Here is a 12800-nt window from a genome sequence, read left to right on the forward strand (position 1 = left end):
TCCTCTCACTTCCTTCACAAATCATGTTTCCTAGCAGTCAGCATTTAACAGTTTTAATGCAGTGAATAAGTTCTTAGCATTCTATTAAATAAGTAGTATGTTACATATGTTGATATGTCTACAGATTTTATTATTTTTGTTTTAATGTTTTCAGGTGTCGAACAGAGTATGAAAACAGAGATGAAGCTGCCAAAGGAGATGAGACTACTCGAAAACAATTTCATGCCTTTGTGTTGTTCTTAGCTGAACTTTACCTTAACCTAGAGGTAAGAAGAAAGTTGCATGTCAGATGGTTCTTCATTAATTTTTGTTGTGTTTAGGTAAAAACTGAAGTGGAATATCATGAGGTGTGTTTTTCTGGTTGGTTGGTTTTGTTTTTTTTATAAGGGAGGAGGGAATAAAGTAAAAGAACTTTATAACAATTTCATTATAATGTGTGTCCAAGAAACAGATAAACAAAAAAGGACAAGATCATCAGAAGAGAAATGTGTAAAGATTAAAAAAAAAAAGTTTAAGAATTCATAAAAAGAACCAACCATAAACTACCTTTGAAATGAAGCTTTTGGTGTTTTCTTTTGTCTGGTAAACCCACCAGATTACTACACTTAACCAACATAGGAAATGTTACAACCTAGCAGAAGAGGATCAGGATCAATGTAATACAAATTCAGTATTCAGCCACTAATAGGAGCTATTATCAAATGCTTGCTGAAGGTGTGGGAATCTTCAAAATGAGCACTTAAAAATGCAGATCTTTAAAGAGATTTCTTCTGAAGATCGAGTCCTTGGCTTATGCATGAAGCATGAAATCTTGTATTTCGATCAGGTTTTTTGTATCTGATATGTACAAAAAATTGTATGTACACATAAAAATTCTTTGACTCATACCTGTAAGTTCAGTAAGTTCACTGACTGCTTTAGTGTCCATAAAAATATATTTTTGACTGGATTATTTCAAAGGTTTGATTTAAGCAGACACTATTAAAATGTTCTGCTGGCATGAGGAAAGAAAAATCTCTGACTCTTCCATTTTTGCTCATAAGTGGGCCTTGAAATCAAATTTTCACTTGCTCGAATTAAAAACGAAGCTTTCCAGAGGGTTTAGGGAGGGGGAGTTGCACAGTTTAGTGGAATATACTATTTATTTTTAAACCATTTCTATAATTTTTAAATACATAAAGAATGCCTTCTAGAAGTAAGCTACTCTACAGCTGTAGAGAATGCATAACGTAGGATGGGAAAGAGCATGGGATTCTGAGAATTTGGGATGATGTGGATCACTTGCCAGGCATTTCACAGCTTTTCTTAGCAACTTATTAGCAAAAAAACAAAATGCTAGACAAGCATTGTTATGTGTATGTCAGAACTGTAAGGATACTACTCAGAGTCTGCATTCTAGAATAGTTATGGTATTTGACATATTCTTCCAACTGAAGAGTTCAACTATGTTAATGCCAAACCAAATCATACAGCATTTGAGAGAGAAAATGTGACTAAATTAATTTCTAAAACTTAAGTCTTTTAAATGTGATTTGTTTGGGTTTTTTTAAATATATTTTGCAGATTAAAGGAACAAAGGGACAGGTAACGCGAGCAGAAATTCTTCAAGAAGGCCTTCGGGAATTACTAAATTCACTCTTCTCTAATCCTGTGGATAATAATTTGATATGTGCAGTAAAACTGCTGAAGGTGAGACTGTAGTTTTAAAAGAAGAAAAAAAAAAAGGTTTTTATTTTTTAAATATATCATCATAGTCCTAAATGAAAGAGCTCATGAGCACTACTTGTTTATATAATTATATGTAGGTCATAATATATTTTAAATACAAATACTAAGATACTTTGTTTTTTCTTCTTGAGATTTTTTTCATCTGGGATAAGTAAAAATAGAGTACACAACAGCTGACAGTGGAAAGTGAGGAAAACAAGATATGGTCATATGTGGTTCCTGATGGTGAACTGGTAGAAAAAAAAAAAAAAGTGAAAGCCTATTTCTTTGTGCCACAGGCTAGAATTGATTCCTGGGCCACAGATTCAATATCCAGGCTAACAGAGGTAGCCACATCACATGATTCCTTCTGTAGGTCAGTACTATAGTATGTGGTTAACAGCTTTATTTAAATTAAGTAATATGGAGAGGTTTCTAATTATGTGTAATTAGAAATTCAGAATTTATTAGGCAAAAGGAGGGAGAGTGTGTTTTGTCTCTTAGTCAGCATGAACATTATCGGAGTTAAGCAACTGTCTGTCATTCTTGGATGTCCAGCTCATATGCTTCCATGCCCTGTGAATTCTTTAACTGGATGCCTCAAAAAAGAAATGAGCAATGCATGACATAGTCAGTGAGTTGTGCTTCTGGAACACATCAAGTGTAGGTGTCTTATGAAAGTATTTCTTGTCAGAAAGATGAGAATTTTTGCACATCTAAATGAAGTGCTTGAAGATAACTATTCTATAAGATTGGGAAGAGAAAGTGAAGAGGCTTTGGATAATGGGAAGAGTGTGTTTTCAAAAAGCCCTACTAGACAAGGAAAGGTATGCAGGGAGCAGTATGTTTCTTTTTGAGACAATGGATATACCTTTGTACCTTTGGGAGCAGTGGAGGAAACAAAACTGCAAATGAGGAGCTATTTTATGGCATTTTATGAATTGCATCATTAATGGAGGCAAGCTGTACTTTTTTTTTTCTTAGTACCATTATGAAATTGAGCAAGCAAAAAAAAAAGTTATGTACTACGCTAAAAGTAAAATACAAGGCCATTTGTGTACATATAAGACCAGTAGAACTGAAGCCAAGCGCAAAGGAGTAAGCAATCCCTTTAGCTCTCCTTTTGCCACTTCTGGTGTGGGGGCTTTGGGATGATCTCTGTTCTGAAGGACACTCAGCAGTTAGGGTTTATCACTTGAGGGGTTTTTTTTGCAGCAAAAGGGTCTTTATATCAGTTATTTCCTACTGTATTGTCTGCATCGTTACTACTTGTCGTAGTTCAGGCCCCGATCGGGACCAGACTACGCAGTCTCTCTCTCACTCCCCCCACCCTCCGAGAGAATAGGAGAGATAATATAAGAAAAAAAGGCTCGAGGTTCAAGATAAGGACAGGGAGAAAATCCTTAAAGTTAACGTTATGGGCAAAACGGACTCGACTTGGGGAAAACTATTCATTTATCAACTAAAAATCAAATCAGGATAATGAGACAGAGAACAAGATAACCTCCCTCCACCCCTCCCTCTTCCTGAGCTTAACATGATCTCTACTACCTTCCCCCCACCCCTCAGCGGCACAGGGAGGGAAGAGGGAATGGGAGTTGCAGTCAGTTCATCACGCGTTTGTTTTATGCCGCTGCTTCCTCCTTGGGGGAAGAACTCCTCACATTCCTCCCCTGCTCCGTTGTGGGGTCCCGCCCATACGCCACAGTCCTTTGTGAAACTGCTCTGGTATGGGTCCATATCTTCCACAGGGTGCAGTCTCTCCAGAACAGCTGCCCCAGAGGGCCCTCCAGGGACCACAGCCTCATTCAGGCATCCACCTGCCCTGACATGGGGTCCTCCACAGGCTGCAGGTGGATCTCTGCTCCTCCATGGGCTGCAGGGGGACAACCTGCTCCACCATGGTCATCACCACAGGCTGCAGGGGAATCTTGGCCAGGAGCCGCATTACTCCTCCCCCTCCTTCTGAACTGACCTTGGCATCTGCAGTCATTCCTCTCACAAGAAAAATTCTTCACAACAGGCTGGGCAGATGCCTCTCAGGATCCTTTTTACATCTTATCACTTCTCATCTCCTCTCCACTTCCTTTCAGCTGGGCTGGGCTGAGTTGGGCCCAGTTGGCTGCCTGGCAGGAGGCCAGAGGGTGAGGCCTGCAAGGCCCACAAGGCTTGTGCCTCCCCCTCTCTACCCCTGCTCAGCTGCTTCACATCTTCTCTTCTCTTTTTCCCCCCCCCCGTTTTCCCTTCTTAAATACGTTATCACAGAGGCATTATCAGGGAACATTCTGCTACCAATTGGCTTGGTCTTGGCCAGCAGTGGGTCCGCCCTAGGCCCAGCTGAGTCCCCTGGACAAAGGGGAGCGACTTCTAGCGTTTCCTACAGACGCTGCCACCTTAGGCCCCCCCTCACTAAACAGAACCACAACACTACTGTGGAAATATATTTGTCTTTCATGATGAAGACAAGCCTCTTTGCTCTTAAGTTTTACTTGGTGGGAAAAAAATTGTTAGGCTCTATGCAGGGATAAACTTTTATCTTCACAAGCCATGGTTATACTCATAGTTGGGAAAACAATTCATTTCAGAATTAAGGTCAAAAGCTAAACAGTATTTTTAATGGAGATTTGTTTCTGACTTTTGTGGTTGGTCAGTTTGTTTTTCCTTATTCTTCCCTCTTTCTCCCACTCTATACTTTTTTCAGACTCTTAAATCTTAAATTCCAATTCTGGGAGCTTCTTTTGTTATGGTGAATAGGGAAGAGAGGTTTTACATCCTCCAATGTAAGCACTTCAGATGAAGTTTGGATGTTTAAGCAGGTTGCTCCATAGCAAGTGTGAGGTTGTGTTCAACTGCGCTCAATCCTTATGATGAAAGTGCTTCCCTGAGGAAAGGCCCACTGAAGGACCTCTCAAACAGACAGTACACAAATTGGGAAGCTTTCCAGTACTGCTGTGTTTTCTGATTGTTCTCCAAAGAAGATGGAGGGCTCACTATTTCTGTGAATATTCACAGAAATATTTATTTGGCTTCAGTGTCTATTCCAGAGTAAAAGACAGTTTTGTGGGTTTGGGTTTTTTTTTGTTTTTTTTTTTTTGTTTTTGTTTTTTTTTTGTGGGGATGTGTGTTTGGGTTTCTTGTTTGGTTTTTGTTTGGTGTGTTTTTTGTTTTTTTTTAAATGCACGTGTTTTCTGATGTCTTAAAATATCTACAAATGGTGGAGTATATCTGTAGCTAGACTGGGCTACCTCATGAAACCTTGGTTTCACTACTGAAGCAATAAATGTCTCCCCGTTGTCCTTTCCATTTAATATAGTGATAGATACAGATTTTAACCCGTTTGCTTTGCAATATATTTATTTTTAATTAAACCTTCTTGGTGCTGTTATCTAATTACCTAGGGTCAAGGCAGGACAGAAGTAGAAAACTGGGAATGTGAAACAAGTGCTGACCAAGATGCTTGCTTTTATCTTTGTGGTTTATTCCTTTGTATCATCAGATACCATTCTAAGCATATTTGGATCATGTAATATTTATCCGATGCTAGGTATGTTGACTTGAAGTCTTTCTAAAGCTTACAACCTATTGTTATTCTCAGGTAAGCCTGTGGTATCATCTGCAAAAATATGATCTCTTTTTTTTTCATAGCAATGTACTTAAAGCAATTAAGATCTGACAAATGCTGTTAGTCCTTTCAAACGAGATTCAGAATGTTGCATTATTTCTGTGTCGACGTGACCCAAGTAACAGTATGGTCAAATGCAATCTCCGTGTCCCACTGATGCACACTTCAGAAAGATGATGAAGCATAATGATTTTTCACAAGAAATCACTGCAATATTAAAAAATTGTTACATGTACACATTTTGTTGTAATGTGACTGTTTCACAGTGTAATTAAATCGTTGAAGAATTGCTTCAAGACTGAAAGGAGGGAAGTGGCTGTGAACTTCTAGGTAACATAAACATTGGACATAGAGTTACAATACTGTCTGTAGTCTAAACTATTTACAAGATCTATTAATTTGTTTAGCAAAAAGATGTAGGAGATTAGGACCTTCAACCCTCAGGTAGTTGCACGATGCATCTAAATGTTATGGATTGTTACAGAATCTCTTCTGTTGACAGTTTCTTAAAGTTTTATAGTTTACTTTAAAAAAAAAGATAATTACTAATCACTTGTCTTTAGTTGACAGGCTTAGTTTTAGAAGATGCCTGGAAAGAAAAAGGAAAGAATGATATGGAGGAAATTATTCAGAGAATTGAAAATGTTGTGTTGGATGCAAACTGTAGCAGGTGAGAAGATAAATTTATGTGCAGTGTTTTGTTTTTATATTAAACAGAACACCTTAAAAATCTTCAAGAATAACGAACATGTCCAAAACATTGCCTTAAAAACTTTTGTTTATGAAAAGTAAGGTGATATTTAGGTCACTTCCCATGTAATAAAAAGTAATTTTCAATTGCGGGACTGTTTGTTTAATTTTTTGTTTTATTTTGATTTTTCTTTATCTTTTACTAGAGAGGGATGTTCCACTTGTGGTTTTTTGGTTTGATGGTTTTTTGTTTTGTTTTTTAAACCTTTAGATGTTGAAATCTCCCTTAAGTGCTTCAGGGTCTAAAAGCATGTATAATTACAAAAATACAATAGTGGCGATATCTCATAGAATCATAGAATAGTTTGGGTTGGAAGGGATCTTTAAAGGTCATCTAGTCCAACCCCCCTGCAAGGAGCAGGGACATCTTCCACTACATCAGGTTGCTCAGGGCCCCATCCAATCTGGCCCTATGATGGGCCAAATGTCTTGTGATGTTTGACACCACTTTGCTATTCTGGTCATGAATCTAAAGAAGAAAACTATCAGCTTAGAATCATAGAATAGTTTATACTTTAAAATCTAAATTTAACAACATTAAATATAGTATACAAATCACTATAAATGTAAGGGCAAAATGGAATATGCTTCCCATTCCCTCCCCTCCTGGAGAACGTATCTTTTTGGCAGGTTCTTACTACAAGCTGGAAAAGAATAAGTGGTTGGCTAATGTATTCTGCTTCTTAATTTGCAATCAACTGCATGCATGTGGTTATCTTATTCTGCTGTGTTTCATCCTCAGCTTCTTGCAAACTTACTAAAAACCTATAGAGAGGTTCAGACATTGTGACCTGATCTCTTGCCATATGGAGGGAGGACACCAGGTAGCTGGTAGCATCTACTGGTTGTAATTTAGTTGCCTCCCAGGGAAGATGAGGAAACTCTTGCTTCAGAAACCAAAGAAAATAGATAGCACAAGCACGAGGCTTCAAAGATACAGAAGCATTAACTTCTTTTAATAAAGGAAACAACTGAATGTTGTGGGGGTTTTTTGTGTGGTGGGGTTTTTTTTTATTTTTCTCCCCTTAATGAGACTCACTGAACTTTTCTCCATGGACTTGCTTAAAAGAAGAAAGCAATTAATCTTATTTTAGAGATCAAATAGGTGGTGGCATCTAATGCATTGGAGACATTACTTTTCGCTGTTGACTACAGAATTTCAATGTGATTTAGAGAGTGTAAATTAGATAATTAGATAATTAAAATACAATTTGAAGATCACCCCCTGTTTTCCCCAGTACTATCCTTTTATAAGAAAAGGATTTGTTCCTCAACTTGTGCTGCAGGTTTGGTATCTTGATTTAAATACTATAGCAAGCACTATTTTGTATGGACTCCTTACTTCACCACAGAGGAAGTGGAGAGAGTGAGTGTCTCATAATTGAGAGAGACACATAAAGCATCTAGACTTGCAGGAAAAAAAAAACTAACTCAAAATTATCTAGACCAAATTTTGTCCTTTTTGGAGCTTTTTTGAGATTTAGCTAATCTAGTATATGCAAGATATAGCCCAGTTATCGCTTAGCACAAAACATTCTAACTTTTGTGGTGCTTCTGCTTATTTCAGAGATGTGAAACATATGCTTCTGAAACTAGTAGAACTACGATCTAGTAACTGGGGTAGAGTTCATGGAACTTCTCCATATACAGAAGCTACCCCTGAAAATGACCCAAACTATTTTATGGTAAGAACGTACTGACGCTTCAGTTCCTTTATTTAATGTGAATTTAACTTGAATCACAATCGCATAGCTGAAAGCTACAAACAACTGTCTCTCTGAACACATATAACTTACTGTATAACTTTATTCTTAGAATGAACCAACATTTTACACTTCTGATGGTGTTCCTTTCACTGCAGCAGATCCAGGTATGTCACAAGCTTAGTATACCCATCTTCTCAATCTTCTTGAAAAAGTTTTCATTAAGTTTATGTCCTGTTGAAGTACATAAAAAGTTGTTCTTAAAATATCTGAAACTCATACAACTTAAAAGACAAAATTATGTTTGAATTCCTGGCTTTGTGTAACGCATGCCTTATTCTGTGTTAAAAGAAGGTAAATGTTTGAGGGGGGGGGGGGGGGGGGGCAAAACCAGAAATCTTCAAGTCTTCTTTTGTTTGTCCATTGTTAATAGCAAAAGGATTTGTTTCTTCCTTGGTTTCTGAGTGCAACGTGGCATGACATCATTCGAGGTAAAGACATCTGTGACTACCTTTACAGTTCTCTGGGAAGATAGGTATCATTCTTAGAGCTTGATTGATGTCCTGAGAAAACACTGTAGCAAGAGTTTTTTCTATAATATGTTTCATGCTGTTTATGTTTTCATTAAATAGACTATTCAAACTGTATAGATGTATGTTAATTTAGAGGACTAGTCTTATTTATCTATTACTTGGTCTCATTTTTACTATGCCAGATTACCAAGAAAAATACCAAGAGCTGCTTGAAAGAGAGGATTTGTTTTCAGATTATGAAGAAAATGGAACAGATCTATCAGGACCTGGAGATCAGTATGTTTTCTTTTTGAGTATTTTATTTTTTTTTTTTAACACTAGATACTTTTACTGCAGACTTAGAAATCCAATCTTGACAAAAATGAAACTAAATAATATAATTATTATTTAGCCCTACAATGGAAGCTATGTATTTGTTCAGATGTAAGTTGATTTGTAATCGCACAAGTTTAAAACAAATTTTATATTTATCCAACTGAGTAGGGCAATTAAATTTCAGATATTTTTGCACATGTACAAACATACTCTTCTGCATTTAAAAAACAAAATAAATTTGCAAGCAAAATGAAGCACCAGACCTTTAGGTGTTGGTAGTGAGGCAACCTGAATTCAACTGATGTGCATACACATCCTAACTAGAGATAATTACAAAAATTTCAGTGTCTTTCAAAGGGAGGAGGTTGTTAAGCTTCTCCCCTCAGGATAAGTAGTATTCCCTCAATTAAATGGCTATTCAGTATTCCTGTAGAACAAGAAAAGCAACCTAATGGCAAAAGGGAAAGCAATAGACGGGAATATAGTCTGACTTTCCAACACTGGTTTTTAAGAACTTGATATGAAACCAGTAAAAAAAAATGTCTAAAATTGCTCTGAGCTTTGTACTCATCTGGTTGAAGGAGGACTTTCAGATCATGATTTGATACCCGAAAACATTTTCAGGGTTGTGTTTTATGTGTGATAAGTGTGCTGGTCTGGATCGATATTTTTGTTAGTAAATTAGACAACTTTTAGATGGCACCTAGCTGAGGGGAGTTGCAGGAATTTTGGAAGATAAATTAGAGATATCAGAAGTCAACAAGCTCATACTGTGGAAAAAAACTACCCTTGTGAACTTCTGTGCTTAGAACAAATTAAATGCGAAATGGAGACAGACAGCAGTTAAACACAGCAAATCTGAAGAGTGATATGTGGAAGACTGAGTCAGCCTTCATGCAAGGTGACTGTGGAACCTTCTTTGTTGAAGGCTTAAGAAAAGCTTAGACAAATCTATCCTGATCCTCTGTCAGCTATTTCTCACGACTGACATCAGGGAGAAAGGGTTCTATGTTGAGTTCCTTCTCAAGTCTGCACTTCTACAGGAAAGGAAGAACAAATAAAATAAATATGTAGACTGCTTCTTTAATGCGCCATGCTCAAGAAAAAATACTTTCCTTATATGTTTCTGTTGCACTTCACTGTGGTTTTGTGCAAAATACACGATTTATGGCCTCCATGCAGGTGAGAGATCCCAATTCCCTTGTTTGGTACTAAGGCACAGAAGGTAATAAACTGGGCACCTGAAACTAATACACACTTTTTGAGAGTCAATAGCTGCTGACTTTTTTTAAGGCTATTTAGAATTATATACACTATCATGTTCAAACTACAATTCCGTTGTCCTAGTTTATGGTGATGAATGCTGCAGTTGGACCTAGAGAAAACAAGGAACACTCAAGTTACTTCACAATAACTGTGAGGAGAAAGCAAGCTGTTAAGTGATCCCTATCGCTTCCCAGCTTTATTTTGAAACTCTGTGGTAGTCTCCACTCTGCACAATACTGATTATCATTAATGGGATCCAGTCTTTTCTCTAACCTAAATGAGAAGACTGGTTACCAGAAGGTAATATAACGCAGATGCAAAAGGGAGATGAACTAAGGTTGCATTATTTTATATATCAACAAATAGGAATACAGATTTTCTCTATAAATATATTTTTCTGACTAGTGTGCAACCAAGACAGTTGGTGTAGTATTTGAACTAGGATGTTAACCAACCAAAATTATGCTAATATGATGCTAATTATGTTTTTTGTAAATACATCACTGCAAACGCATTATTAAATTTTTGAAAGCTTGCATTGCATTATTGCATTTTTCTGTCATCTTGGAAACTATTTCTGTCTCTTAACCTGTGGGCAGCATAAAATGATCTAAAATGGTGACAAACACTGTAGCAATTTGTACAGATCTATGCTGCTTTGAGGTTTCTGTTTGTTTTCCTAGTACCCATAATTTTTTTTCTTCTTCATCCCCTCTTAGTAAATGTCATAGTTAACTACTATTTATAAAGCTCTGTTTTAATCTTAACATCTACATAAATATTTAACTGTTTCTGAAAATCTGTATGTAAACTTAACATTTTTTTAGTGTGGTCTTTTTTAGGTATTTTGATGATCTTGATGACAAGATGGATCCAGAAATTGAAGAAGCATATGAAAAATTCTGTCTAGAATCAGAACATAATAGAAAACAGTGAGATGTTACACATTAATGTTAGTTTATTAAATCAGTTTAAGTATGGTTAGAATACAGGGGAACACAAAACATTTGTACCAAAATAAGGAAGTTTAGTTTCTCCAATTACTAAAGTTCCATTTAGTTAAACAGAATCTGCCAAAAATTGTAAACTTATGCCCTGTATCTTAAAATATTGTGTATATATCATAGCTTATTTTACGTACAGGTATATGAACAATGTTTTGGCTACAATAAAATTGATTTTAAAAGTATCCTAATGGAAATTTAAAATGTAATGGGGAACTGTCCCATAAAATTTCCCTTGGGGGAGGGAAGGGGAAGAATAACTTGATCTAAACTTAAATACTTACTTGCTTGGTTTAGTATACATTAGGACTTATTATTTTTACCATATACAAGATCAGCTGTGGTTTGTTGTTTGTTTGTTTGTTTTTTTAACTAAGGAACATATGATCCAAATACAGATATATTTTTTTTTTCCTCTGTACATCACAATCATGAAATCATGAGAAGTGGTTTTTGTGAAGGGTTTGTTTGCGGGGGGGGGGGGGGGGGGGGGGGGGGAGGGGTGTGGTTGGTTTGTGGGGTTTTTTTATTCCTTCCTCTTCAAAAACACATATGAGTAAGGTATGGACTCTTTTTCCTGGAATAAACATGTTATACGTTGATATGTAAAAAAGCAAGCAGTATTTTCAAAGTCGGGATGCTTTCAAGACCTTTGGTTCAGGTAAGCTTATTTTCAACTTTTACAAGCAAAAACTATTATTTAATTTGTTGTGTTCTTCAAGACTACATTAATATAGTTATGTTTTAACCCATGCTTCTCCAAGAGTATGTGCAGTGCTTGATATATTTTTTGCATGTATCTAACATGTTGCCGAGGCAACAGCTTCAGTGCCGGCACGATCCGCAGCGGCGCGTCCCAGCGCAGCGCACAGAGAGGTTTCCCGAACCGGGGAAGCTCAGGGGGGGAGCCGAGAGAGGCGCCACGAGCCCTCAGGAGCCCGCTGCTCGCGCGAGAGCGGCTGACGAGACCTGGGCGGAACCAGGGGCAAAGGCGGCCCAGCCCTCTTCCCTCCCCCCCCCCCGCCCAAGTATAAAGGAAGCCCTTAGGAAGCGCCAGCGACTAGGGCGGGCAAACAGGGCGCGGCGCGGCGGTTTGCGCGGAAGGGTGCATAGGGAAGGCGTCCCCTCTGCGAAAGGGGGGAGGGCGAGAGGGAGACCCGAGGCACACACAACCCAGTATCCGGGCACCAATCAAGGGCCCTCATCCTATATGACCCTCAAGGCAGAATGGTGGGCACTCATCTGAGAGCAAAGGCTGCAGCTCAGGCTAGGTGGTCTGCACCATTGTCACTGAAATCAGGAATCAAACTCCTTAACACCAATGTAGCATTAAGAAGCAGGCATTCTTTATTGCGGCGCTGTTACATGACATAAACGTTGAAAATTAAATATCAATATGAGGTGATTCTTGCTAACTGTAGAACTGTAGTCACGTAGGTTAAATTTTATATGAAATCTATTTGTCCTTAGAGGGAATGGGAATCTTAGAGATATTATAATACCCATTTGTTAGAAGTTAGCCTAGCATGTCGTTAAAACAATGGTAAGTCCCAAACACCACCTGTGAAAATAGGCCCTGAGCCATCACTTTGGAGCCAGGAAAATCAAGGAGCATCGCGACCTGTTCTCAAGACCATATATGGAGATTTTGAGGAGGAGTTCGACCAGCGAATTTGAGGAGAGGGCGCTCCGACTGAGAAGAGGGGCTAAGGAAACTTTAATAGATATGGCATTTATTGATTATTGCTGTGCATGCTAATATAAATGGCGCTTTATGCTTTGCTAACTAGCTATTGTAAAAACTACCCGAGGGGGGGGAAGTCTTGCATTCCCCAACCGAGGGGCCTTGCTTTGTGCTTTGAACTCTTTATCTGAAGTGAGAAGTCCTGCACCTCCCGCA

The 12800-nt window shown here is 37.9% G+C and overlaps 1 protein-coding gene across 2 annotated transcripts in view; it reads left to right on the forward strand.

The window, feature by feature from the left end:
• Positions 1–10882, forward strand: part of LOC147596743 (polyadenylate-binding protein-interacting protein 1-like) — a 34524-nt gene extending 23642 nt beyond the window's left edge. The window contains exons 5-11 of one of the 2 annotated variants that reach the window (XM_086769675.1): positions 155–266; positions 1564–1689; positions 5893–5999; positions 7605–7764; positions 7895–7949; positions 8498–8591; positions 10739–10882. In XM_086769675.1, the coding sequence (XP_086625801.1) occupies positions 155–266; positions 1564–1689; positions 5893–5999; positions 7605–7764; positions 7895–7949; positions 8498–8591; positions 10739–10832 (748 nt within the window). In that variant the 3' untranslated portion in view covers positions 10833–10882. The remainder of the gene's footprint in view (positions 1–154; positions 267–1563; positions 1690–5892; positions 6000–7604; positions 7765–7894; positions 7950–8497; positions 8592–10738) is intronic. The other variant, XM_086769676.1, reaches the window with a different exon arrangement.
• Positions 10883–12800: the final 1918 nt, after the last annotated feature.

Source organism: Chlamydotis macqueenii, chromosome W, assembly GCF_036417535.1.
Source record: "Chlamydotis macqueenii isolate bChlMac1 chromosome W, bChlMac1.mat, whole genome shotgun sequence".
NCBI classification, from domain to species: Eukaryota; Metazoa; Chordata; class Aves; order Otidiformes; family Otididae; genus Chlamydotis; species Chlamydotis macqueenii.